This window comes from Chelonia mydas, chromosome 1 (genome assembly GCF_015237465.2).
Source record: "Chelonia mydas isolate rCheMyd1 chromosome 1, rCheMyd1.pri.v2, whole genome shotgun sequence".
In the NCBI taxonomy this organism is placed as follows: Eukaryota; Metazoa; Chordata; order Testudines; family Cheloniidae; genus Chelonia; species Chelonia mydas.
In genome coordinates this window covers 42,637,411-42,652,790 of record NC_057849.1, presented here as the reverse complement: position 1 = coordinate 42,652,790, position 15,380 = coordinate 42,637,411, and the positions used below count along the sequence as shown (strand labels likewise).

The 15,380-nt window shown below is 41.3% G+C and overlaps 1 protein-coding gene across 3 annotated transcripts in view; it reads left to right on the top strand.

Annotated features, from left to right (window-relative positions):
- Positions 1-386: 386 nt before the first annotated feature.
- The window catches only part of LOC102932805 (mitochondrial intermediate peptidase), a 135,720-nt gene continuing 120,726 nt past the window's right edge, over positions 387-15,380 (top strand). Inside the window, exons 1-4 of one of the 3 annotated variants that reach the window (XM_037891199.2) lie at positions 387-683; positions 3,900-4,073; positions 10,559-10,647; positions 15,200-15,286. In XM_037891199.2, coding sequence (XP_037747127.1) covers positions 519-683; positions 3,900-4,073; positions 10,559-10,647; positions 15,200-15,286 — 515 coding nt within the window. In that variant the 5' untranslated portion in view covers positions 387-518. Of the gene's footprint in view, positions 684-795; positions 1,075-3,899; positions 4,074-6,730; positions 6,831-10,558; positions 10,648-15,199; positions 15,287-15,380 lie in introns of those variants that run through there. The other 2 variants (XM_043530842.1, XM_037891220.1) reach the window with 2 other exon arrangements.

Genomic DNA, 15,380 nt, shown 5'->3' with positions numbered 1-15,380 from the left:
GCCTCAGCTGTCGACTTAGGGCGCTGAAGACACCGCGGTAAGTAAGTACGTCGACTTCAGCTACAGCTATTCACGTAGCGTACCTTAGCTTGACCCCGCGCGGTAGAGCAGACAAACCCCAAGGGGTAACATTTTAAAACCTCCTGAGCAAGGTCGATCTAAGTTTCAGGTGTAGACCAGAGCTCAGCCGGGCAGTCAGCGCCTCAGGCAAAGGCTGCCGGAGAATTCCTGGGTCAGCCCCCGAGCAGAGGCTGGGTTATTCCTCATCCAGGCCCAACGCGGGGAGGCCAAAGGAATGAAACACGCAGCGACACGCTGCCTCCCCAGGAGCGGGCCCCGCCAAGGCCCCGGCTAAAGCGCCGGACCCTCAGTGCGGGCCTTGCCGCGGCTCACGCCCCGCCCCGCCGGCTCCTCCTCAAGCTGGGAGGGACGTGCCGGGGTCGCGGCCCTCAGCAGTAGCCGGAAGTGGGAGGTGACTCCCGGCGCGAGCTGGGGCCGGGGCTCCTGCTCCTCCCGCCATGCTGTCCGGGTGCAGGCGGGCGCTGCCGGCCGCCCTGCGCCTCGCGGTGCGGGGCTGGACAGGGGGCGGCGGCAGCAGGCGGGTCAGCACCAGCTGGTCCCCGGTGGGCGCCGCCTTCGATGCCAAGCAGCAGCAGCGCAGCCGGCTGACGGGCCAGAGCACGGTGAGCGGGCGGGGCCCCGGGCTTGGCGGGGCGGGCTAAGGCCCGCCCCCTCTTGGAGGTGGCCAGGGGTCCTGAGCCCGGCGGAGGCTGTGAGGCGCGCTGCGATCGGTCGCCTCTCAGCGGCCCCCCGGCTCCCTGGGGTCGCCCCTCTCCCCGAGCTCCTGCTGGGACCCGGGGGCGCCCCGCATGCCGAGATCTGCTGCCGGGCGCCCGCGGCATGTTGGCGCCAGGGTCTGGCTCTGTTCTGCTTGGGGGAGGCTCCCCGCAGCGCAGCGGTGCACTGAGGGCCGGGGCCTCCCGTGGACCCCACGTCTCAGCTCAGGGCAGGGAGCTGCAAGCAACCCTTGGGGTCACCCACTGTTATGCCAGACCCGGGGGGGGGGTCCATGGGGTACGCTCAGTGCCTCGTGCAGGAGCCTGGGGGCGGGGTTTTGATTAATAGATTTTTAAGGCCAGAAGGGACCATGGTGATAACCGGGTCTGCCTTTTTGCAGTAGGTAGGGCTCGTAGAACCTCGCCCAGCAAGGGTCCCAGATTGCTCCTGTGATCTTCCCCAGACAGGCAGCTGGTAGTACAGCCTGCACCCTGGAAAGCTTGAAGGGCGATCGTGCCATTAAAGTACTACACCTTTGTCCTAGACTGTATTTTAAAGGTTTAATCTAGCCCTAAATTTACCAGTTACTTACCACTTCACACTCGCTCTCTCTTTTTTAATGGCAAGTCTGCACGTAAAATGTTGTCCTGATGCAGCTGCACCGCTGGAGTGCTTTAATGAAGACAGTCTACGACAGCCACGGGAGAGAGCTCTGCTGTCCCTTAGGGCTAGTCTACACTATTGTGCTAGTACATCTGTGCAGCTGCACCGCTTCCGGTGAAGATGAGCTATGCTGATGGGAGAGCACTCTCCCGTCGGCATATTACTCCATCTCAACAAGAGGCGGAAGCTATGTTGGCGAGAAAGCGTCTCCCACCAAGATAGCACCAGTGTGGATAGTGCTTAGGTTGATGTAACTTGCATTACTTGGGGGTGGCTTTTTCACACCCCTGAGCAATGTAAATTACATCAATTTAAGTGGTAGTGTAGACAAGCCCTTAGTTAATCCGCCTCCCCGAGAGGTGGTAGCTGCGTCTGCGGGAGAAGGCCTCCCATCGACATAGTGCTGTGTACAGCCGGGGTTAGGTTGGTATAACTGTGTTGCTCAGGGGGTGTGGATTTTTCACACTCCTGAGCAATGTAGTTATACCAATATAGGTCTGTAGTGTAGATCAGAATTTAGATAGCTGCTTGCTTTGAGGAAATATCCCTGTGTAGTGGAGATCCACGTAATCTCTGTTTTGAGGATTTAGGAGGTGGGATGTGAGTGGTGTGTAGATTTTGATCTGATGTTCTGCAGGGGAGTGAGTTTCACCAATAAATTAATAAAAAAAAAATTCATTGGAAATCACTGAAACAATTTAAAACAACGTAAAACAAATTGTTTTATGACCCAGATGGCAAAATTATTGAGATGATTCTGTGCCTTGTCACCAATAATTTCTGTATTGAAGCAAGGCAAGAAATACTCTCTTGTTGTATCTCTTAGGTAAACCTTTTGTTCTGGGGCTCTTCCTATTAAATTACTTTCCACCCTGTTCAGTTGCTTCCTACACAGAGAATTTGTGGCTAACTGAAGTGCAAAAGCTCTGATTACATGTGCAGTTTCATCAGCCAGTTTTAAAATTTGTCCCGAGTGTCATTTAATTTCTTTTTAAGCTGTGTGTCTGAAACATCCTCTCCTCCAAAGAGATGAAGAAATGGGGGTAGGAGGGGATCTGGCCAAAACGTTCATATCTGAATGTCTAAAGTGAGGGTCCTAAATCCACATTAGGTGCTCAACCCTTTGAAAATCAAGCTGTTTCTACTTACATGCTCAAATATGGATTCAGGAACTTAACTTTTATGAATCCAGTTATGAAAATTTTGGTCTTGTATACTGGAACAGTCTTTAGGATCTACACCAGTGATGGGCAACGTGTGGCCTGTCAGGGTAATCCCCTGGCGGGCCGCTAGACAGTTTGTTTACATTTGCACGGCCGCCCACAGCTCCCAGTGGCCGCGGTTCGCCGTTCCCGGCCAATGGGAGCTGTGAGAAGTGGCGTAGGCCGCAGGTTGCCCACCACTGAACTACACAGTAAGAATTATTTTTCCTAATTTATATTGCAGTTAAAGGCAAGAAAAAGCAATCAGTTTTTCTGAATTAAAACTGTTCTGTGATCATACCATAATTCAAATAGGAACATTTCAAACTGAAGGTTTGTGAAGATTATTTTGAAATGACTGGGATATTTTGGAGATGAAACAACTTAGTTTTGTCTGCTGTTTCACCCTTTTGTGTTCATGTTTTTTTTTAAATTGATATACTGGCTAACACAAGCAAATGTTTATCTGTGGAGTGTTGCCACCAGGCCTGTTGATTTTCTTCTTTTTGATGAGTCATTCATTTATGTTAGTGAGAGTCCTGTGGTAGATTTCCAGGAGTGAGCTATAATGCTGAATTACCTGGAATTAAGAAACTGGCAGAGCAGATACCAGTAACGTTGTTCTTCATTATTTTTGTATTACCGATACTTATCTGTTTCCAGTAATGCCCACAATATGCTACCCACTGTACCAATACTAAAGAAGGGTTCCTGCTCTGAAGTGCCAAGTAGGGCAGTTGAAGCTGCTGAGACCAGGCGTAAAATTTTCAAATATGCATCAGTGATTTAAGAGCTTAAATCCCATTTTCAGAATGGTTAGGTGCTTTCAGGGAAGCTTAGGCTTCTGATGCCCAGAGCCGCAAGGGTATTTAGAAGCTCGGAGGATTTGGGCCTAAGTGCCTAAATAACTTTTGAAAATAGGACTTCTGGACTCCTAAGTCACTTCGTTTTGAAAATTTTACCTCAGGTCTGTAACATAAATCTCATGATATGAGTGCTATATTTCCAGGACACTACCAGTTTGCTTTAATGCATAAAAGTAGCTCTTCCAAAATTTGTGACACCCAAATGCCTAAATATAAGTAATTTGAAAATTTTTTATAGCAAACACCCATTTCTGAACATTACAGAACAAAGTAACTTTCTTGACAGTTATTGCAAAAATAATTTGTTTGGTGATTAATGGAAATGAGATACTCTAGTTATTTTGTTCTAGTGTATTTGCACTGTATGTTGAATCTACACTTGGTATTTTAGGGTCTATTTGGTGTTCCAGAATTGAGTTCTCCAGAAGGATTTCAAGAGGCACAAGAAAAAGCATTACAAGAAACTGAACAGCTAGTCCAGAAAGCATGTACTACACCTCCTGGGCCACAGACAGTAATGATTTTTGATCAGCTTTCAGATGCATTGTGCAGAGTAGCAGACTTGGTAAGATTTATTGTTAAGTTTGATAGTCTCTTGTAAATTTACTTTTTATTTGGATATTTCTAGCTTAGCTCAGACTTTTGTTTTGTAAACTCTTCTGTTATAAAAGATATCATCATTGTATCAACATTGCGATTTCCTGTATCAGGATAGAAAATTGCGATTTCTCACTAAGGAGGGTCTTTTTAATCAGTTACAAAGTCTTTCATTAAATTACCAGTAGTTTCAGAAGTTATATCTGATGTGATTTGTAACTGTACAGTGAACTTTAAGTGAGATTTAAAAATAATATATCAATGACAAGAAACATAGTAAAATCAGATCAGTATTTTATTAACATTCTTGCCTTCTCAAGACTTGCAGTTACGAAGTGTGTACATCTGGAAATCAGATCACTCTGAAATGTAAAGACGACTCTAGGCTGTAGCATAGATGGCCTTTTATTTGTGCCAACAACACTCAGTTTATAGCCAGGAAGTGATGAATCTCTTATGTCTACACAAGAAACGCCACAGCTGTCCCAATGTAGTATAAATACTACTAGAGCGATGGAAGAATCCCTTTACGCTACAGTGGCACAATAAATAAGTAATAAATCCCCCTTTCCAAGAGGTGGTAGCTAGGTCAACGGGCAAATTCTTCTGTCAACCTAATGGTGTCTACATCAGAGCTTAGGTCAGCTTAGCTACATTGCACAGGGGGTGAAATTTTTCACAGCCTTGAGCAGTGTAGTTAAGCCAACCTAAATGTGTAGTGTAGACCTAACTTTAGCCAACTAAATCAACAGGAGAATTTAACAAAACAATGTAATCACATTTATTATGTGTAGATAGCTGTCACTCTTGTGAAAAGATTCATGGGATCATTAATTCCGGAAACAGTCAGGATCTCTGTTTTATATTTCATACAAAGAACAGCACCTGCAGTAAGACCATAAGAACAGCCATACTGGGTCAGACCAAAGGTCCATCTAGCCCAGGATCCTGTCTTCCAACCATGGCCAATGCCAAGTGCCCCAGAGGCAATTAACGGAATAGGTAATCATCAAGTAATCCATCCCCTGTCACCCATTCCCAGCTTCTGGCAAACAGAGGCTAGGGACACCATCCCTGCCTATCTTGACTAATAGCCATTGATGGACTTGTCTTCCATGAATTTATCTAGTAACATGATGCTGGAAAGGTTCAGTTCTAGCTTAGAGGGAAGATTGCTAGATACTGTAACGTGAACACCGCTTCCTGTAGCAGCCTGGGTTTTTGTTAGAGGTCTGCCAGCCTATTATTTATTAAGCCTGACACTGCTTACCTCATGAGATCTTATAAGATTGCATCCTCACTTGTTATGGCTACAAGCAATATATTGTTTAACACAAAATCCAAGTTCAAATAATATTAATGGTGTGTTTTAAACCCAATAAAACATGGAGAGTTGAGGATCTGAAGCTCTTCTTAATTCACCATGTTGTGCTTCAATACGTAAACTTACTGATGTGTAAAAATCACCATACTCTCAAAGTGGGTTGTTCACGATGAAGTTGTGACCATGACAATTCGTTGTAATTGAAGCATGTACTGGTTTTATGAGGTTTAATTTTACTTTTCTTATGGTAGTAATTTTTTTAAAAAGTGGTCTTATGAGCTGAATTTACTGACTGTATATGGTATATTATTAACACATATAATAAATGTTTTCTTCATTAGTATTTGAGCCTTTTATGGTAGCACATGATTTATTGCTTCATTAGTGGTATTTTTTCAGGTTATACTGTATGATCTTAGGGGCATAAACAAAATCTAAAAATATGTATTGTATCCCAGTGATTATGTTAATTTAGATTTATATCAACCATACCAATAAGAGACTCCTTTAATCCCTCCTGAGATCCTACAGAATCTAGGGGCCAAAGTTTGCTCACCCTAAAACCAAGGAGTGTTTTAACAGTGACATCCATGGAAGTAGAATCTGTCTCTAAGGCCCTCTCCAGTCCACCCACCCCATTAGGAAATGCCTGCTTAAACACACAAACAACCCTAAAGGTCAACGAACTTATCAGGTGAAAGGGGGAAGCTAATTGTAGAGTTGAGGGCCCTCGGCAAGAGAATACATTGTCCTATCCCAGATGTTAACAAGTAGAAGGGTACTGTCTCAAATAAATGGCATACAAGCCGTAAAGGGCTTGATATAGCAAAATTAGTAGTTTGAATTACACCTCAAAATAAACTGGAATTCAGTGCAGTCTATGTGCACAGGTGTAATACATTATAAGTGTGATGTACAGTTTACTAAGTAGATAGCTATATTCTGCACTACATGAAATTTCCAAGTGGGTATGAAGTGTTTCTCCAAGCAGAGCGCAATGTAGTAACCCAATCTGGAGGTGAAAAAGGCATGTATAATTATGGTGAGGTCTGAGTTTGAGAGGAAACTTCTTGTCAAGTACAGATGGGGAGAAAACCACTCGTGGCCTTTGCTGCTATTTGTACATCCAGACACAGCTGAGGCCTCAGTAGTATCTCTAGATTATGAATATTAGTGACAAGAGGTAATTATACTGAATAAAACGAGCATGTATTAAATTACCTATGTTCTGATAAAAAGAAAAGGAGTACTTGTGGCACCTTAGAGACTAACAAGTACTCCTTTTCTTTTTGCGAATACAGACTAACACGGCTGCTACTCTGAAACCTGTCATTATGTTCTTATACTTTCCCAAGCCAGCCTGGAAGTAGATCCACATGTTCAGAAGATGCCTCCAAACTTGTACGTCAGCAGATGTGTCTTAATTTTTGCATGCTTTACCCTGTCTACACTCTTGTGTTCACCAAAGCTCTGCTGCATGTGGAAGTTGAATAGTTAGTTGCTTAGCTGCTTGACTGGTGCACACAATACTGTTATCACCAAAATAGGGGAATTTGTACATAGGTAAAAAAGTAGGGCTGTCAATTAATCACAGTTAACTCACGTGAGTAACTCAAAAAAATTAATCATGATTAATCGCAGTTTTAATCGCACTGTTAATACCATTTGAAATTTATTAAATATTTTGGAAGTTTTTCTGCATTTTCAAATATATTGATTTCAGTTACAACACAGGATACAAAGTGTACAGTGCTCACTATATTATTTTTATTACAAATATTTGCACTGTAAAAATGATAAACAAAAATAGTATTTTTCAATTCACCTTATGGAAATACTGTAGTGCAATCTCTATTGTGAAAGTGTAACTTACAAATGTAGATTTTGTTGTTGTTACATAACTGCACTCAAAAACAAAACAATGTAAGACTTGAGAGCCTACAAGTCCATTCAGTCCTACTTCTTGTTCAGCCAATCGCTAAGAGAAACAAGTTTGTTTACATTTACAGGAGATAATGCTGCCCACTTCTTATTTACAATGTCACCTGACAGTGAGAACAGATGTTGGCATGGCACTTTTGTAGTTGGCCTTGCAAGGTATTTGTGTCAGATATGCTAAACATTCATATGCCCCTTCGTGCTTTGCCCACCTTTCCAGGGGACATGCTTCCGTGCTGATGATGCTCATTAGAAAAATAATGCCTTAACTAAATTTGTGATTGAACTCCATGGGGGGGAGAATTGTATGTTTTCTGCTCTGTTTTAACTGCATTCTGCCATATATTCCATGTTATAGCAGTCTTGGATGATGACCCAGCACATGTTGTTTGTTTTAAGAACATTTTCACTGCAGATTTGACAAAATGCAAAGAAGGCCCCAATGTGAGATTTCTAAAGATAGCTACAGCTCTTGACCGAAGATTTAAGAATCTGAAGTGCCTTCCAGAGAGGGACGGGGTGTGGAGCATGCTTTCAGAAGTCTTAAAAAAGCAACACTCTGATGCGGAAACTACAGAACCCGAACCACCAAAAAAGAAAATCAACCTTCTGCTGGTGGCATCTGACTTAGAAGATGAAAATGAACGTGCATTGGTCTGCACTGCGTTGGATCATTATCGAGCAGAACCTGTCATCAGCATGGACGCATGTCGTCTGGAATGGTGGTTGAAGCATGAAGGGACATATGAATCTTTAACATAAGAATGTATGAATGTTCATACTGGGTCAGACAAAGGTCCATCTAGCCCAGTATCCTGTCTTTCGACAGTGGTCAGTGCCAGGTGCCCCATAGGGAATGAACAAATGATCCATCCCCTGTTGCCCATTCCCAGTTTCTGGCAAACAGAGGCTAGGGACACCACCATCCCTGCTCATCCTGGCTAATAGCCATTGATGGACCTATCCTCCATGAATGTATCTAGTTCTTTTTTGAATGCATCTGGCACATAAATATCTTGCAACACTGGCTGCAACAGTGGCATGAGAAGGCCTGTTCTCAGTTTCAGGTGACATTGTAAACAAAAACCAGGCAGCATTTTCTCCTGCAAATATAATCAAACTTGTTTGTCTGAGCGATTGGCTGAACAAAAAGTAGGACTGACTGGACTTGCAGGCTCTAAAGTTTTACATTGTTTTATTTTTGTACAAAAATAACTGCATTCATAATTCTACATTTGTAGGTTCAACTTTCATGATAAAGAGATTGCCCTACAGTACTTTTATTAAGTGAATTGAAAAATACAATTTCTTTTATTTTTACAGTGCAAATATTTATAATAAAAAACAAATATAAAGTGAGCACTGTACACTTTATATTGGGTGTTGTAATTGAAATCAATATATTTAAAAATGTGAAAAACATCCAAAATATTTATATAAATGGTATTCTATTATTGTTTGAGTGTGATTAATCCCGATTAATTTTTTAATCACTTGATAGCCCTATAAAAAAGTGCACAAAATATAGATGTATATTTTATGTAAGCAAATTAGGAGATGAAGTTGGAGTGCCTTTGGAAAATTCGACCCATAAAATGACTCCAAACACTTAAAGTAAAAATTATATGTTTTCAGAATGATTATAAATGTATGCTATATTACATAGTAAACCACATTCAGTTTCAGTTTTTCTTTTGAAAGGAGTTTCATATATTTCAAATAAATCCAAATAACCTTTAACAGAATGAAATATTCAACAGTTGTAAGTATAGCAATCTGCAGTTTATTTCCTTGTGCAAAATAGTCTGTTCTTGTGTATATAAAAATATTTAAAAATCTGTGTGATGACATTTACCATGAAAAGCAATGAAATCTGGTAAATATTTAGCATAATCATGTGAAAACAGCTTAGTCTAATACCAAGATAGGTGTCTCTTGCAGTATCTGAAAACTTTAGTGCATTTGAAAGATTGAAACTTCTTAGGGTTATTTTTTCCATTTTAAAAATAATTCAGAGAAAAAGTAGGCCACAAGATCATACGTAGTAAGAGAAGTAAAACATGTATCACTGTTAGGTTTGTGTCCTCATGTCACAATTGAGCTGGGCATGGGCCAGCAGGGAATTCACAAGTTTAAGTCAAATCCTGTAAACTCCCAGTGTGTAGTTCTTATTCATATGGTAGTCCTGTTGGCTGTAGAAGTACTATTTGTGTGGATAACAATTTGCAACATTGGGCCTTTAAGCCCTGGTTCTGTAAAGAGACACATGCTTAAATGTACTTTCATGAGCTATGCCATTGATTTCAGTGGAACTTTTCATGGGAGTGAAGTTAAACATTTGGATGTTTGCAGGATTGAGGCTTTAGTGAGCATGGAGGAAACCTATCACATTGCTCAAGGCAGGATTCGCTATTTTACTGAAAGTCTCTGTTGATCCTTTAATCTTGTGTGACACTTTTTCCAGTAATATGCTGGCATTTGGCTGTTTCTCTACAAATGGTGGCGAGACCTTTTGAAAGATGTAATCTCTCATGGGTTTTTATCCAATTTTGATGAAAGATTAAAGCTTTAAGATAAAGTTCTGTACTTAGTTTATAAAACCCTTTTTCAAGCAAGTGTGTAATATTTATAGCAGCAATATTTAAGATATTTCTTAAAACGTGTCTTAGGAGTAGATGGTCTGTACTAAATTTTGAAAAACAATACAAAAAAGCATGTTTATTTTTCTGGAATTGAGTTTAGTAAAAAATAGAAAGTTTTAAAGCAGTAAGATTCAAAGGCACTGTTTTTTTATGAGTGTTTCTTGCAAGGGAAAGAACCTTTTTCTAAGATACATGCCTAACTGAAAATAATAATAAAAACCTAAGTGAAAATATTTTCTTTGGAGTGAAATTTATACTATAGCAATTAATAACTGTTGACACGTTCTTAACAGATGCTGGTTCTGAGAAGACAAATTTATGTGAAAGTGCTCAGTGAAAAGAGATTGCGTGTAACAGTGGAAACATGTTAAGCTGAGTGGAATTGCCAACCTTTTTTAAAACTATTTATTTATTTAGGAAGTTTAAATGTTTACAAATCTGTGCCATATAAATTCCAGCTCTTCTCTAAAAACTAACTTGCATGTAAGTTTCAAATTATGGACAATCTTTCCCATCAGCACCACTTCTCTTCTTTTTCTACTATGTCAGGCTGACTTCGTGAAAATTGCCCACCCTGACTTTGCATTCAGAGAGGCTGCTGAAGAAGCCTGCAGAAACATTGGTACCATGGTAGAAAAGTATGTTTTGTTCATTTATGTTGCTGTAAAATTAGCTTTCATGTCTGAAAAATTCTGCACTATCCAACAGATAACTTTTTTGCTTATTGTTAACATGTATGTGAGGTTTTTATGTGTGGAACAGAGAGCAACTTTGTTTTTAAATGAGTTATTTAAAGATTCATCCTTACAGTGACTGGTGTAAGGTCATTCTGTTTTAGTTTCAGGTTGCATCTGGAACACTATTGCATTGCCTAATTTACTGTGAAGGTCTGTGCCACTGGAACTCATCAAAACCTTGGAACTAAATTTTCTTAAGTTTCTGGCAGTTAATTTTTTGGCTCTGAAGTCTGTATAATTTAGGGATGGCAAATCTAAAGGCACACAACACCTCTTCTTCTGGCATACTGACCACTTGGATTCTGATCGTGTAAGAGGGAATGTGAAAAAAGGGAGGAAAATCTTCCATTGAGGTTGAGAATATAGACTTACAATTTGAAGGTGTGTCCAGTTAGATAACAACACTGGAGTGCTGTGCTGTCTAATTTACTAGCCTTGAGAAAGACCATTCTGGCTGAAACATCACTTCTTAAAAAAAAAAAATCTAATTTGATAAAATATATGTTCTTAGATTAGTATTTGAATCAGATTTTGAGTATAGTGGGAATCAGTTTTAAAGAGTTGCTTGCGTTATGATGAAGGAGGATGGGTATATATAATTTGATATCAGAGTTTAAAATGTAGACAAGGTTGACAGGGCTTAACATTTTTTACCAGAGACCTTCCAAACTAGCCATGTTACACTCTACTTGCCAGAGGTAGTTACAAAAGATGAAGGAGAGTCATTTCCACCAGCAACTTGTACAGGCAATATCTTGGTAAGAAGTCCAGTCAAGCTGAGTGAATAATTGATGTTTCAGATCACTTGCAGTTAAGTAAAATAATTTTGTTTTGGGTTGAATAGAAAACATTTTTTGAAAATTTCTGGTGAATCAAAAAATTGAGAAAATTTCAAGTCACAATGAAACATTTCAGTATGACCTGAAAAATTTAGTTTAGGTCTTCAGGCATTTTGACTAAAGCAAAGGAAAGGAGGGCTAGATTCACAAAACAACAGTGAGGGGAGGAAGAGATGGCGGTACCTCTCTCTCATAAACTTTAGCCTAGTGGGAGACTCAGGTTCAATTCCTCCCTCTGCCTGATGTGGAGAGAAGGACTTTGAACTTAGGTTTCCCCCATTGCATCAGTGTGCCCTATCCCACCGAGCTACGAGCTGTTGAAGCTGTTCCACTTTTCATAAATAGTCATCAAAGCAGATATTGTATTTGGGCCTCCCACATTCCAGGTGAGTGTCCTAGCCACCGGGCTAAAGTGTATATGGCAGGTATCAGCTCCACCACCTCCTAAAGCCATTTTCCCTTCTTTCCTTTTGTCAAAAATGCCTGCCTGAAAATTGAAACAAAAATGTTGAGGTTGAAATGAAAAGTTTTCTATGTCGACATTACTAAAATGTTTAGATTTTTTTGTTAGCTTAAAACCATTTGGCAAACTCACCGTGAATTTGCGAATAGTTTGGTTGACCCCAAATTGCATTTTTCAGTGAATAAACTAGCACTTGGTGGGGTTTTTGGGGTGAATTACGTCCAGTCCGCGGCTGTCCCTGGACGCTAGGAAAGGGGTGGGGTGTTGAGATTTCTGCCAGAGGTACCTCTGGGATGCGTTCCTATTTGGGGGCTCCCTTTTTCAAGCCCAGCCTCCCTTTTTTCGGGTGGTCCTCTTATGTGACTGCTTATTAAGTGGCAGCATGAAATTGACGTGATTCTTAAGAGCTCCACTGCTGCTTACAGGGTTCCAAATAGCCGCAGAAAAAGTGGCCGGAGTCGTCGTCAGTTTTCTCTGCGAGCGTCTAACAAAGCCGTGGCCAGCCGAGGCAGCAGGGCTTTCTGCCGTCTCAGAAGGACAGCGCCGCATCAGCGCGTATACTTGATAGGCTTCACGCCGTCAAGGCTAGAAACAATAATTGTAAGAGTAAATTCAGTAGAAACTGACGGCTTGAGCCTGTGCACTTGTCTGGGAGATCTTCCTACCTGCAAGTGGATTTTTCAAGACCTAAAGCGGGGGGGTTGCTCAGTAAGGCTTACCTTGCTGCGGACTGTCTGTTTTTAAATGTCGGTTTGGATTGAAGTAAACTTTTAGAGACGAGGAAAGCACAAATTAACCTGAATCTCAGAAACTTCTTAACTACTATGAAAGTTTGGAGGCAGCTACTGTATTTACGTTTCAGAGTAGCAGCCGTGTTAGTCTGTATCCACAAAAAGAAAAGGAGTACTTGTGGCACCTTAGAGACTAACCAATTTATTTGAGCATAAGCTTTCGTGAGCATCCGATGAAGTGAGCTGTAACTCACGAAAGCTTATGCTCAGATAAATTGGTTAGTCTCTAAGGTGCCACAAGTGCTTCTTTTCTTTTTGTATTTACGTTGTATGCTTCTTTCTATAGCAAATAGCATCCCTGGATTACTAGCTTCTGTTTAGTATCAGTAGTAAGTCTTTGCATTTATATAGTTCCTTTCACACAAGGTGTTGTGCTGTCTGAAGTGGCTTACAATTGTGAGTGCCAACCTCAGGGCAGACTATCAGGAAACAGGGCATGAACCTCAGACTGGTTGTGTGTTTTATACTTAGATTTCATCAACCAAGTAACAAGTGTGAACTGCACAGGCACTATAATAGTCTTAATAGGGAGCCAGAGATAGTCCTCTTGAGTACTCTGATCTCCCTTGCCACCCAGGCAAACCTGCCTCTGTGACAGATGGTCCCTTATACCAAAAATCACAACAATATGCAGAATACTCCCAGTGCCAAAGGACCTGTCACTTACCCAATGTCAGTTGTACTCAGATCTCAAACCAAAGAGAACGCTTTTAACCAATTGTGTAACAAACTAACTAAAGGTTTGTTAACTAGGAAAAATAAATAGTTATTTACAAGGTTAAAGCAGGTAACATACACATGCAAATGAGGTACAATCTTAAATTCAAAAGGTAATAAAGGTTCTATAAGCAAGCTTTTATGTCTTTTAGGGCTAGCCAGAGCCAAACAGCTTGGGAATCTCTTGCTTATGTTTAGGAATCTTTGCCCCTCAGAGTCCAGACAGCATAAATATACCAATTGCTCCTTAGCAGGAATTTTTATTCCCTTTCTCCAGCATTCAAGCTGTGATGGGACATGGGATTGTGCACGTATCCTTTTTAGGGGTGTGGGGGAAGCTATCAACAAAGTCCTTTTGTCCACAATGGCTTGTCTGATGCCTAAAGACAGTCTTTTGTTGGGAAGAAGATTACACCCCTTGTGGTAAACTAGTATTTCTAACTTGGTAATGCTTCTCCCCTGACTTGGGGGGCGGGGGTTACAGTCTTAGCAAACATTTTTATAGTCACAGAGCACACATTTAAATATTATAACATGGGATACAGATATAAGCAGGATTAATACATGCAGCATCCTACAAACATTCCATAAAGTCTAAACACATTCTTATAATTCTAATAACTATTTTAATAATGCTAACACACAGCAGGTAAGCCAGTCTGGTTTCCAGCTGTACATTTATCAGTGTTCAGTGAGGCCTAAGGGCCTTCGCATGAGCTGGTGCCTGGTCTGCCAGCATCACACAAGGTCTCGACTTGGCTTCACTGACATTAAGTTATTAATCCTTGCAGCACTTCTGTGAGGTAGGTATGATAAGTATTATGTCCATTTTATTGATGGAGAAACTGAGGCACAGACTGGTTTAATGAGTTGCACATAGTGACATAGGGCTTCTGACTCCCAGTCCTGTATTCTAACCATTAGATCAGGGGTTCTCAAACTTCATTGCACTGCGACCCCCTTCTGACAACAAAAATTACTACACGACCCTGGGAAGGGTTGCGGGGGGGCGGGGGGGGGGACGGGGACGACTAAAGCCTAAGCCCACTCAAGCTCTGCCACCCTGGGGGTGCCAAAGCCAAAGACCAAGGGTTTCAGGCCCAGGCAGGAGGCCTATAACCTAATCCCCGCTGCCCAGGGCTAAAGCCCTGAGGCTTGGGCTTTGGCGCTGGGCGGTGGGGCTTGGGCTTCTGCCCTGGATCCCAGCAAGTATAAGCCAGCCCGGGCGACCCCATTAAAATGGGGTTACAATCCACTTTGGGGTCCCAATCCACAGTTTGAGAACCGCTGCATATATTATGCTCTGTCAGAAACTACATTTTTCTGTTGAATGCTTTAAATAAGCCACTATCCTTAGACTTTGTCCTACTTGCGACAATATGTCATGCAAAAATACTTGCCTGTTGAAAATAAGTACCCACCTGCATAGTCATAAATGCTAGAATGTATAACTTGTATCCTTGTACTGTACAGTAGTTTCTGAGTACAGTTACAACTTGAAAGCATTTTGAAAACTTTGCCCTTGATTTCTAATAGTGTATGTCAGAAAAGATTAAGCTCTGCCTTTGAACGAGTAATGCCAAGAGACTGAAATGTCAGTAACTATTTCTGATACTTCGTTGCTTTCATCTTTATCTCTTCAGGTTAAATACAAATATCGAGCTGTGCCAAAGTTTGAAACAGTTGCTGGCTAATAAAGGGGTTATGGATTCCCTAGATCCAGAAACCAGGTACTTGTTAATGTTTAACATTTTAGAAGTTAATACACTATAAATTAGTCCCCAAAATGCTTGGAAATATTTCTGTATTGTTAAATTGATGGAC